Source organism: Echinococcus granulosus, assembly GCF_000524195.1.
Source record: "Echinococcus granulosus chromosome Unknown EG_S00024, whole genome shotgun sequence".
NCBI classification, from domain to species: domain Eukaryota; kingdom Metazoa; phylum Platyhelminthes; class Cestoda; order Cyclophyllidea; family Taeniidae; genus Echinococcus; species Echinococcus granulosus.
In genome coordinates, this window is record NW_020170404.1 from 731,783 (window position 1) to 744,334 (window position 12,552).

Below are 12,552 nucleotides of genomic sequence, written 5' to 3' on the forward strand. Positions count from 1 at the left end.
TGTCTTTTGATGTCTCTGCCATCCTAATCCACACTTGAACATTTTTGTCTACTCTGGGGAGTGCAAGTTTGAATAGACTGGCATCTCGCGTCAACGAAGCATTGTTTGATTCTCCGTCTACTACCGCTCTTAAAATGCTTATACGCCTCCGGCAAAATATTCCTAATTTAAGCACGAATTTCGAGTAAAATATTTTACCCACACCCGAGGTATGAATCTTTAATCCAAATGGCCCTTCCAACAAATTTTCATAGTGGCATTAGTCAATTTTTAACTCCGACAAGGCGGAAATGCCTATTAATTCTTTAACTTATTTGCGCAGTAGAGAGTGATTCGTTGAATTTTTCTTTTTTTTTTTGCGGTTTCTGAGCCGCTGAAATGAGTAAATTTTTTTTCGCAAAGGCAGCTTTAGGCTTTGCGTGTATTTCGTGACGATTTAAATACGTAGACCGCTAATTGTGCTGTAACTTGAAGTTTTAATTCTTGAATTCCGCATACATAAGCGCCGGGAACCGCACAATGGGGGTATTTTAACCGGATTTAATTTTAGGCTGTAGCAACTTTGGATTGGTCAAGAAAACCCATAAGGTGCAATAATCATGTTTTTCACGCCAGTGGTATGGTGGCATCCGTGGTATCTGCAGTTGTTTCTTCTCCAGCGTCACAAACCCATGAGAACCTGATTTCCTTGTCTGAGTTTGGGGTCACATGCTCGTGAAATATGCTCGCATCAAGTGGTGATGGCCCATTGCACCAAAGCGTGCGTGGCAAACCAATTGGCTGATCTCAAAGCATTAAAAGTGATGCAGTGTTCTTATTCAAACGTTGGTAGCATTTTGCAGATTGGGAGGTGCAGCATTGCAAGCATTAACTTTATACGGGAAGGATAAAATACCTGGACTGTGACAGTAGATTTGTCCATGAGACCCTGATAGTTACAGTGTTATATTATTACCCTAGCAGTTTATTTGTAGATCAATTAGGTTTTTAGCAATTCATGGATGGGGACTTATCTGCCATAATTGCTGCACTTGGGTCTCAAAATTTAAAGAGAATTTAACATTGTGATTTGTGATTAACTTATATCCATTTAAGATGGCATAAAAGACACCAACGAAAGTCTGTTTCGGGCATTATCCAACGACGAGATTGCCATCGTGTTGAAGAAGTCAGCTAAGAGCAGATTTATTTCTATTTTACACATTATACGTAGTCTAGTCATATATACAAGTTAGATAGGGCACGTTCACCAAAATGTGGTCCACATAGGCAGATCTGCAAGCAGTTTACTGGGTTTTATTCATCAGAGAGGTCACGGTAACTCTTTGATGATTTGTTTAACACTGCGTTTGATTACATGGGTAATTAAGACTCTGCCTTTTGTGCTTCTGCTTAGTGGTATGGCCTCCGAGCCATGTCGGTGGCCTCAGCCCTTTTTTGCGTCAGTAATATATTTTCTGTCATGCCACTATGACTTCTCACGACTTCAGGGAAGATAAGGAGCGATACAGTCACCAGTTCCGAAAATTTGCAGAATCGACTTTTGTCGCTTGGGAAATGAGTAAACACCCAGGCAGGCTAAAATAATCGAGAAGCATGGCAAAGGGATAAATAAGAGGTGTTCCGGTGTAAGGACTACCATTTTATGGGTAAGTAGCGCAAGTTGTGTGCCATTGATGAAGGAATTAGTTCCTGTATTACAAACGCATGTTATTACATTATTTAAAATAGCCTATTTCCCACAACCTTCCTTGCATTTGTGGGATGAGGAATTGAAGTATAACACAATACTTAGCCCTATCAAATTAGCAAAAATTCGGTAATTTTGAGATGCCACGTATTGCGAGGTAGGACCATAAAACCTCAATTGTTTAGCTCTCGGTTTTTGGTAACGGCCCACTGAGGCCTCCGCCATCGTGACGTCGCCAGACAGGCTGTACCAATAGCTACCACGCCCTTCTGCACGTTGACAACACACTGTCTACCCAGGTTTCATGCCTTCTTCCGTCTTCATGGATGTCTCGTGGACCTACGGCATTTAAATCTTTTCCGAACCACCATTAAAATACCATTTCTTATTACTATATATTGACGTACAAACTGACAATTTTCGGTGAAATATTTACTTGGGAAATTTAATGAACTCAGCCACTTTAATTGAGACAGTTTCAATTCAACAGTTCACCATTTATTAATCCACTTCAGCTTTACTACCTTTTGAAATCCCTTAATAGTATAGAGGTATGACCTTTCTTAATTCTGCAAAATTTTGGTGAAATGGAGGTTTCAGAGTAACTGAGTACCAATTAGGCTATGGGACAGCACCATTGCGGATCCCTTTTTGCACCGCCACCACCAACATCGCCATCGTTCGTGTAAGGCACCACCGATACAAACAACTTCTTATTTGGAGTTTTATGCGGTAGGATCGCCTATGAGCGTTGCAGGGCTAAATACAAGTAAAAAAATAAAGTGTGAAAAGTTAGTGGGTGTGATAATCACGAATAACAGCTCCTTCCGGGCAATTACTCCAAATTACCAACATAACAAATTGGAGGTAAAATTAACGATTGGAAGTCCCCCCACATCTGACGCATGAAATTTAAAATGGTTCAAAACGGCAATATGCAAGAAGCACCGCAAGAATTTAGCTCCATTCCCTAGACTAAGAAGACTTACACTCGCGCTTTTTAGGTTGATTAACAGTTGAGGGTCCCCTCTGGCAGGAGTTTACGAGGAAATATCGATTAATTACACAGTGCCAAGTCAGCACGCCGAAAGAGGACCCCCTTCGATGCACAGGCCCCTCCCGCTCATTAGGGAGCCTTAATAGCGAGTACGCCAAGCACCCCCGAGTCGCTTCAAAGACAGAAATTGACATTACGTTTGGTAAAAAGCGACCCCGTCCGCAAGGGCGGAGGTTACTTCGATGGAGCGAAGGACACACCTAGTGCACCAACATTCTTCAAGTCCATTAAAACCAACAACCACACCTACTTCGCGATAAATTAGAGCCTAGTAAGCCACCTCCTTCGATCCCAAACAGGCCCGAGAGAAGCCGAAAACCCTCAAGTTGTGGCAAGTAAAGCCAGGAGCAGTATTTGAGCTCAAAAAATCCCCCTCTGCCCAAAAAGTTCAGGAAAGACCGCCTAGCGCTTCAACCCTGTTAAGATCAGTGACCCACAATCCACCCCCGCCCCACAAGGAGCAAATACCGAAAAACCAAAGAGGGACAATGGACGTATTCGAATAGGACTGAGACGAAAGTAAGTAAACAGTGAGAGATTTCGAGCTGCAAAAAAGTAAGAATGAAGACAGCGAGAGAGATACAGAGACGGTGACCGAGATAGTAAGGTAGAGAGAAAATTAACAACGCCGAGTACGTGTAAAACAGGCAGTTAGTTGGCAAAGAAATGGGGAGTCGGGTGGAGGAGACAACATCATGCTTCCCACTTCCTCCTATCACCGATCTTTCGTCACTATCATTAAAAGTGCGTACACAGGTATGCATAATGTATGCAATCAGAAACAAGGTGGATATAAAAGAGAAATAGGTTGAGGGAGGGGAGCAGCGACTTTTAATAACAGGGGCCCACGCGAGCACTCATGCGGGACAATGGAATGACGTAATGTGATTCAACTTGGTAGAGGTGACAGTGGTGGATGTTGCCGGTTCAAACAACAGTGCAACAGCTAGCGCTAAACACACGTGTGGTTGAAGGATAAGAGAAGGGAGGGGTTGGGAGGAAATTATGCGTTTCCATGTATGTGCAGAGAGCTGGGAGAGCAGAAGGGGGAAGGGAAGGGGTGTGAAAGGCGGGTATTAGTAGGAGGGTCCATTGGTGGAGTAGAAACCACCGGATCCGGCAGCAGGTGGTGGCATCATTCCTGTTCCGTAGGCACCGAGCTGAGGTAAGGCCCCACCTGTCAACATCAATGGCGTATCCGTGTCTAAAAGCAAGAGAATTGAAAAAAAGAAGATAACGAAACTACTTGGGAGGAGATCCAACAACATGAAACCAAATAGAAACAGGTTTATAACGAAGGGACAAACGCTCTAAAACTCACATGGAAGCAGCCTCAGTGTCTGCAGAGGCAGGAAGGGATTTCTGTGCGCTACATCGAAACATAATTAACAACTAACTGGGATATTGGTCATGCCAGATGAATTACACACGCGTCTGTCTTATTGTGCGGCTAAGGCCTAGCGATCCTCAAGCTATGAAAGTGTTGCTGTAGACGTTTCTGCCCATCCTCACATTGCAAAATTCATGAGAACAGGTACTAGACCATATCTATTTCCCAAGGGGTAGCATGGTTTTCCGGGCACTTGAGGAACTCATTGCGTTGGTAGGTTCTAGCACACAGCGAGCCCTGTGTGCGCGCGGGTCTCATCGACTAAAGCGCGCACACACATACACACACACACACGCACAGATCGTCGGAGGCGAGGCAGCGAACTAGCATCGCGAATGGCCACCTGCGAGTGCGCCAGTAAGATAGAGGGAAGGGAAGCGACACCTGCATGACGTGCGCGTGTGTGCAGATGTCTAAGCACGCTCGAGGGGAGGGGGAATTGAGAGCCAATGTACGTGTGCGCGTGCTCTCTCCATGTTTTCTACCACAGACATTCGCCATCCATATGCACAAAGGAAGGTTACAGACTTACGCAGGACAAGAGGATTCACTGCCTGCTCCTTTTTCTCCTCCTCCTCCGAGCGAGTTCGCTCCGACCTCTCAAGGTGGTCAATCTGGATGTAAAAGGACAATACTCTGAGATGGGTTTGCCGCAACAACAAAGCTAAACGGAAACAGTCACAAGCGAACCACAGTCAGCACTGTCTGCATCATGCAGGTGACGCTAGCCCCCCACGCAGAGAGCGAGAAGGTGTATAAACTACTGCCGACAGTGTGTTCCATACACCACCGTGCACTCTACGCGTGACTGTGCACAGAGCCGCACAGTTAAGTAAGGCGGATGACAAGTTAGTTTGGAGAGCACACGCATCGCAGGTGAAACTCAGGGAAACTAAACAGACGCAATTGGAAGTACGTGAGCAAAAGTGATCACGTATGCTCCTGTGTGCTCTAGAAAATTCTGCGGATTGATCAAACACACCAAGGTAGCCGAAATTGAATGCTTGAGACCATGTATGGAAAGGTTTGCTGGGGTGACGCAACACGAACACGTGGGTAAATATCAGACTCTATGGGATTGCACACAGAAGTACCAACGGGTTAATTCATGCTACGACAAGGCTAAGAGATATTTCAGACGCGTGGGTGGGTATTACAAGAGCAGAATTAATCGAAAAATGGTACTCGTGGTTCTTACTTTGGCGGTGAGTTCACGAATGGTTTGGATGAGGAAAGGCATGGCCATATCAGTGAGTCCGTTGCGCCAGGCCAGTTCAAGAACAACGTCGGGCCGAAGTAGATCGTAACACTGGTAGAGACAGGCGGAGAAACAGTCTGGAAGGTTCTCTGAGAGGAACCAGCGCAAGAGATCCTCTGCCGTCTCGGGATCTCGAGAGTCTGCCGCATACTGCATGGCGTCCTGTACAGACGGGAAAATATTAGAAAAGAAAAACCTCTCGTTCAAAATTCGTCACAAGAAACACATTTGACCAATAAACGAAAACAGGGAACTAATGTCGGCTGCCTAGTCCCATTGGTGATGGCACAAGCATGATTAGAGTGATAAGCCCCATCGAACCTGAAGGGCGAAACTTACACGGTAGAGTTTATCACGCTTGCAAAGTTCAATACTCTGCACCCATCGATTGTTGCCCTTGTAGAGGAGAGCCGAGAGTCGACGAAACTCGGTCAGTTCGTGCTTCTCAAGGGCCTGAGCCAATGCAATGTTGTCGAAATTCGAGTGCGCCTCGATCGAATGCCGCAGAGCCTAGGGGGGAATGATGAAAAAAACTGAAGTAACTGCTAACAATTTGCAGATGACAATCAATAACAAGATGGATCAACTGACCTGATAGTCTTCCTCTTCAATGAGAAGGTTGTTCAAGGCCTCATTGACAGCCTTATTATTGGTACCACTCTGTTGAACAATGCAGAGGTAAGGCTTGACGAAGGCGATGTGTCCGACCTTGGTGAAGAAGGCGACGGTACGTGTGTGGTCGAGTCGAGGGATGAGTACGGTGAGGAGATCGTTTAGCAGGAGAGGCTTGTAGGTTAAGTAGAACTGAATGGCCTTGTAGTAGAGCTCCAAATTGGCCACCTTAGTAATCATATCTTTGAAGTGGTTTTCACGCCAAGCCTCCGTAGGATGTGCCATCATCGTCTGCACCGCGTTGTCGTACTCTTCGTAGCGATCGTAGAGGAATACCAGCTCTGCCCACAAGTGGGCCTGCTCTGCTGCTCTCAGCACCTACAGACAACGCGAAACCAGTCAGTGAATCAGAGATGGTCAACAATGGAATGCTCCATTGACGTCCGCTTCAATGGCAAATTTAATCGAAGCACCGCAACCGGATTTCCTCGTCGTTTATTATCGTCCGTAGGATATGAAAAGACAAACCTATAGGATTTGATGACATATATTTGAAAAGCACTCCATACAATCGTCAACTTAATCACACAGTGACTTTAGTAGCAGCTTTCATATAGGAACCACGCTTGTGAATAGCAGTTCTACGCAAAAAAACCAGTTCAAGTTCTATAACGTGGAATCAGTAGCAGAAACAGCTATCAGCCCTCAATGTGGTGACTAGAGTGACGAATTGAGGATTGAATGGACGGTCTGGTAGGTACAGGGAAGACGAAAGTGATGCTGGGCAGTAGACGTTAAATGCCAAATTTGGAAGCGCAATTCAACAAAGAATGAAGACAGGATGACAAACCTTGGGAATGTTGACTCGAGACCAAAAAAGTTCCAAGTGCTCACGCAGCTTCTCCTGTTTGAACTTGGAGTAGAGAATTGCCAGTTCGGTGAACATGCCCATGTGAGCACGCTCCAGTCCAAGAGCAGCCTCAAGGAGGCTGATGAGCTGTTGGAAGTGTCCACGTTGCTGGTAGTAGTTAATAAGCTCCTCCAACTCATCGGCGTGCACCACAATATGCAAACCACACATCTGCGCCAGACGAAACTCGTTGTGATCCACACAGGCGAAGCAGACCTCCTTCCACGTGCGTGTTGAATTGGCCTTCCGTGCGGCCTCCACGGCACCCTGGTACTCGCCCAAATGCACTAGAGTAATGGCTAGACGCGAGTAGTTGCTGACGTTGTTGTACAGCAGCTTCGCTGCCTCGTACATGTGCTCGTCGAAACACCTATCAGCCACCTATATGAGTACAAAAAGCAATACATGAGCCCCATAACTACATCTTAGTTGCACCCAGTTTGAATAAAGCCGAACCCGTAAAGGCAGCGGTTAACAGGAAAGGGACCAATTCAACATACCCACATTAGTGTAAAAACAAGAGGGGGAGCAATGCATTGCCATAAGCTGAAGGCGTTTACCAACTGGCAAAAAAACCTACTGCCTAAAAATGACCACACAATGATAGTTGGGTTAAAGTTACAATCTAGGAATAAGGGGTTCAATTTAAGTGAGAAGAGACACAACTACTCACAGTAGTGATATTGGCGTGATTTGATCCGGCGGTGAACTCCTCCAAATCGGAGAGACGTCCAGTTTTGGCAAAAGCGAAAGCCAATTCTGAGTCAATGGTAGTCTCGCGGGCCTTCTTGCGAGCCATCTGGAGGTAACGTACGAGATCCTCATAGTTATTAGCGGCAGAGGCGGCACGAATCACCTCGTCGTAGTTGGTGGGATCGCCGGCTTTGATATAAGAGTCAATAGCCTCCTTAATTACGCCCTCGTTCAGTTGTGCCTTAGCCAACAGGCTCCAGACGACAGGCTCGTTGCAACGCTCCGCGTATTCGTAGGCGCGGTCCAGATTTTGGATGTTGTCAATCAGTACCTAAGATTGAAAATCCGAAAAGCAAAAGTCCTTAGCCATATGCGGAAACCTACTATCCCACTTGTAAACTTATTAGTGGGAGAGGGGAAAAAACCGTTGAACAATATGTGCACAAATAAAGAAACAGAAATGCACACATTTGTCGAAAAATGGAATAATGATAAGCCCAGTAGCAATAAATACCTGCATAGCCAGATTGTTGACTTCAAACTTTTTAAAAATGGCAAAAGCCTCCTCATATAGACCGTGGGTGATAGCGATATTGGCCACATCAGGAGCATCGTAATTATCCAACTTGGCAATGTACTCCATCACCCGGCTATGATCGGCCTTGATAGCTGTCAAAATTAGCAGATTTTGAAGGTTCCGATGGTCAGAGAACACCGAGTTGTCCAGAACAATCTTCTCTAACAGTTCAATCAACTCGTTCGGCATATCGGCAGCCATGAAAGCTTTCACAGCCACAGAGATCTCGTCGGGATCCTGGGTCTCCGAGAGCGCGGTCTGCACCACCTGATCGATCAGCTGGCGGCGGAACATGTTGTTCTCACTCAGACACTCTGCCCACAGCTCGGGATCTTTTCTGCGCACGAGGTAGCGAGCCTCGGTCTTGAAGAGGGAATTCTCGTTACAGACAGCGACCAGCTCCTTGTCACAAAAACCCCGCTCATAGGCCACGCAAGCAAGGCTAGGATCACGCTTCTCGCAGTACTTGCCCACCACATAGCTATCATAGTACTGATTTTCGCGTAAAAAGCGTTCGGGGCTGTTGTTGGCGTCAATGTAGATCTTAGCGAGAGCGTTGTGCGTTGCCGGCTCGACGGAACCCTCGTGAATGCGGGATTCGAGCCAGGGTAGGAGAAGCTTAAGTCGATTGCGCTTTTCCACTTCGGCCACCAGTTCATCCGTGCTAAATTGGCCTGAAAATAAACAAATGCATGCATACATCAAATACTAATGTAAGGTTAGACGATTTAAATAGAAATTTACAGTCATAGCATTAATGCACTGCCAAAACACAGGACGTCTTTGGAGCATGGGGCTGCAAATGACGTGTAAGAAAATCCTGGGTTTCCGTAACAAAAAACACAAAACAAAACAGCAGGATAGTGAGCTTGCTACATGAGCAAAAATGCCAATGGTTTGTTTATGCACTCGATAACACCCAAGGGACTTGACAACAGCATGCTGAAATAATTTATAAGCAGAAGCTGACACACTATTCTAAGAAAGAAAACAATTCAAGCCTCAGTAATCATAGGCGTCTAAGCAATAGTGTTCCGATGTGTGTTAGAATGCGAAAGAAAGGAGAATTTTAATCGGTAGCCACTGTGCAAAACCAGGCGCATAAATTAAACATCGCCAATGTCAAAGGAACCCTGCTGCCGCTTGCAGCCAAATTACAAAAGGAAAATGACCAAACAAACCTCGGACAACAGCAATCAGCTGTTTGATGACATCATCTGCGCAGTCAACGTCAAGTAAGCCACCTACTACAACAGGCAAACGCGCTGGGTTGACTTTCTGTACGTAGATTTCGATATATTTTTGCAAATTGTTACGGTACAGATAGAGAACAAGGTCGTGCACAAAGTCGAAACGATCACAAACAATTATCAAAGGTAATTGGTCCGTAAGCTTTGCCTCCTGAAACAAAATGAGTCCATAAATAATCCGGCGAAGGGATTGCAGGAAAACGATAAAAAACATGCCTTGAGGAAATTCTTGACACGCTCAGGATCATAGCAGTTACTTTCACGACAGATTCGCTCGACCTCTTTGACCTGCCCAGTTTTGCAGGCGGCTTGAATGTACTTGAAGTGAACCTCAGGGTCCTGCGAAAAGTTGACAATGGAACCGAGGAAGTAGAAGAGACCCTCAAACGACTTAAACGACTCGAAAATTTCAATGAGCGCATTCGTGCCGAGTTGTTCGTGGTACTTGGTGGCGATCTGAACACAGACTTGCAGATTTTGACGAATATTTGCCTGCAGCATGGCTTTAAGACACTCCAGCGAGTCATCGACTGAGAGCGAGCCGAAGTACTTCACAAGCCACTCGGGACTGAGGAGATGGGTGTTGACGACGGCGCGTTTTATATCATAGAGATCGGTGTAATGCTCCAAAGCACGTTGCAAAAGACCCGCCTTTTCACAGAGCTGGGCGATAGCAGCTCGATCGTAATGGGTGAACATTTGATTACCCAAAATAGCATCAGCAACTTGAGGAGCCGACATCAAATTCATCTCAAGGAGACGGGTTTGAAGATGACCTTCCGAGGGACGATTGTGTTTCAAGGCGTCCAGAAGGAAGGAGGTACATTGTTGGACAAGACCCTGTTCCATGAAAACATCAACCACTTGTTCGAGATCGACCAAAGGCTCTTGGTCCTGCACAAGCATCTGAGCAAACTGCAGGCCTTGGTCGGGATTGATGCGAGTCAGGTTGCGCAGTAGCGAAATGTACTCCGGTGAGTAGTTGACCTTTTTGGAGTAGAGAATAATCTTCTGAAACTGACCAGTTTCCGCGAAGCACTGAACAACCTTCGGGGGCACATTTGCACGAAGGTAGACTGACAAAGCCAAGGTGGGATCAGCCTGGCGGAAGGATACAGGGAAAAATTGGCATATTCCGATACAACATTAGGGAGAAGAGGGTACCAAGTAAACTTACTTGTTTGACGAGATCGCCCAATTCCTCTGAGCATTCAAGTTTGTCTTCTTTAAGCCACTTTTCAATGAGATGTTTGCGAGCCTGCTGCAAGACGGGTCGGCAGAGCTCTAGACTCTCATACTTGTTCAGTTGGCCTTGATCGATCAGAATACCAAAGTAAAGAAACAGAGGCGATGTTTGACCTGCCGTATTCGGAACCTAGCAGGAAAGGATACGGACCAGCAATAAACACATAAAGAGACAAATGAAGAGAGAATAAACTAACCTGATGGAACTTCTGAATAGTTTGAGGCGTTCGCAAAATGCCATTTGGTGCACTGGCAGCCACTTTGGCGGCTTCACTGTACTGACCAGCCTGGAAAAGCGACTCGAACTTTTTGATGAAAAGGTCCTCTGCCCCCGGGAGGCCACATCTAGCGGCAAATCGAAAGGCGAGTGACGGGTTGTTCAGTGTCCCCTTTATGTAATTTACGACGTTTTCCTCATCAATGCTCACTGAGAGGACCTAGAAACTAGAGTAGGCAAGCAATCAACGACAAACCTGACCCTTGCGGTTAACACCCATGATGCCAGATGTCGCCTCATATGGAACAGTCACGAAGATAGTTTCATTACTGACACGATTCATGTAAATACAGGTGCCAGATTCAATGTCATAAATGTGAAGATAACCGTTTTTGGTAATGAGGAAAACAACTGCGTACTTTTGCGATGCCTTAAAAAGTAAACCAAAAGAGATTAGTTAACCCTACCTGCATGGCCACAGGGAAGTCATTGACCGCTTCCGGCGGGAAATAAACGTCAAGATTCTTTTTCGTGAAGGGTTGGTTGCCCTCGGGGGGTTGACCCACTTCAATTATGTGAAGGTTGCAAGACTGAACGGTCCTGGCAACAAAGCAGAACAATGTTGTTGGATTGGGCTGCCCCTCGCCTTTATACTGCACAAACGCAGCAGCATGACCCTCAATGGGCTGACTGACTTTACGATCAACGCTATAGAGTTGCATCGAGCCAACAACGCGATTGTCCTGGACCGAAATACCTATCAAAAGCAACCATTTGCAGCTTTCATCAGTTCGGTAATTGATGATTTGTGCGTTGGCCAGGGAAGAATGGCGGTCAAACATTTTGACGGGGGTGGAGTTTTCTAAAAATAGGAGCAATACACAAGCATTACATACCTTCAATAGACCAGTGGTAAACAGACCCAGCTGTTACCAGCGCAATGGTGTTGGGATTAATCCATTTCCAGAAAATGACAGGCTCAGGCATCTTATGCATGTTCATTTTGGTCTTGAGTTCGATATTAAAGATTTGCAGGACATTTCCAGACTTAAGGGCCATCACTTTACTGACGGGATTCATGATAATGGAATCGGCCGTGATAGGTCTTTTCGTCGGGTTGTTAGGATCATTCATGTCAATGACGACCACATATTGGTTGTCTCCAACCTTTTCACGAACACAAATGAACTTGTCGGATTCCATAGTCAATGAGTTGAATCCAATGCTAGTGGGCTGTATGCCAACATTCAGAAGCTAGCAGAAAACAAAGTTACATAGGAGTGTTGTCATATAAACGACCACCAATTAAAACAGTGCAAACGTACTTGCAAATGCTCTTGAAACTTTATAGGCATAGGCGAAGCCATTTTTGAACGCAGCGTAGGCCCCCTGCTGGAAGAGAAAACGAAAGGGACACAGTGAGGCGGAATTCACAGCTGCTCCTACGTTCCTAAATGCTATTGGTTAGCTAGGAGCTAACTGAGCATCCACGATGAATTACAACAAATCTGATATTGACCACAAGAGGCTTATGGCACACGTGCTGAGGGTAATAAATTATTATTGCTGTGTTGCAAATACACAACACGAGTTAGGGTAACGCTTCGGTATGATACACTAAAGTCCAGATACCCAAAAGCTAGGTTAATGGCT

General features: G+C 45.7%; 1 protein-coding gene across 1 annotated transcript; it reads right to left on the reverse strand. All coding sequences in view use genetic code 11, as the record gives it.

The window, feature by feature from the left end:
- Positions 1–2,432: 2,432 nt before the first annotated feature.
- EGR_04104 (Clathrin heavy chain) lies at positions 2,433–12,266 on the reverse strand (the record flags this gene model as incomplete). Its single annotated transcript, XM_024493353.1, has 17 exons — positions 2,433–2,449; positions 3,859–3,951; positions 4,670–4,751; positions 5,336–5,557; positions 5,735–5,905; positions 5,987–6,385; positions 6,858–7,298; positions 7,591–7,941; positions 8,125–8,861; positions 9,369–9,588; positions 9,672–10,538; positions 10,615–10,812; positions 10,880–11,119; positions 11,156–11,329; positions 11,367–11,761; positions 11,796–12,153; positions 12,225–12,266. 17 exons carry the CDS (start codon positions 12,264–12,266, stop codon positions 2,433–2,435), a joined length of 5,007 nt encoding a protein of 1,668 aa, XP_024352267.1.
- Between the last annotated feature and the right edge of the window lie 286 nt (positions 12,267–12,552).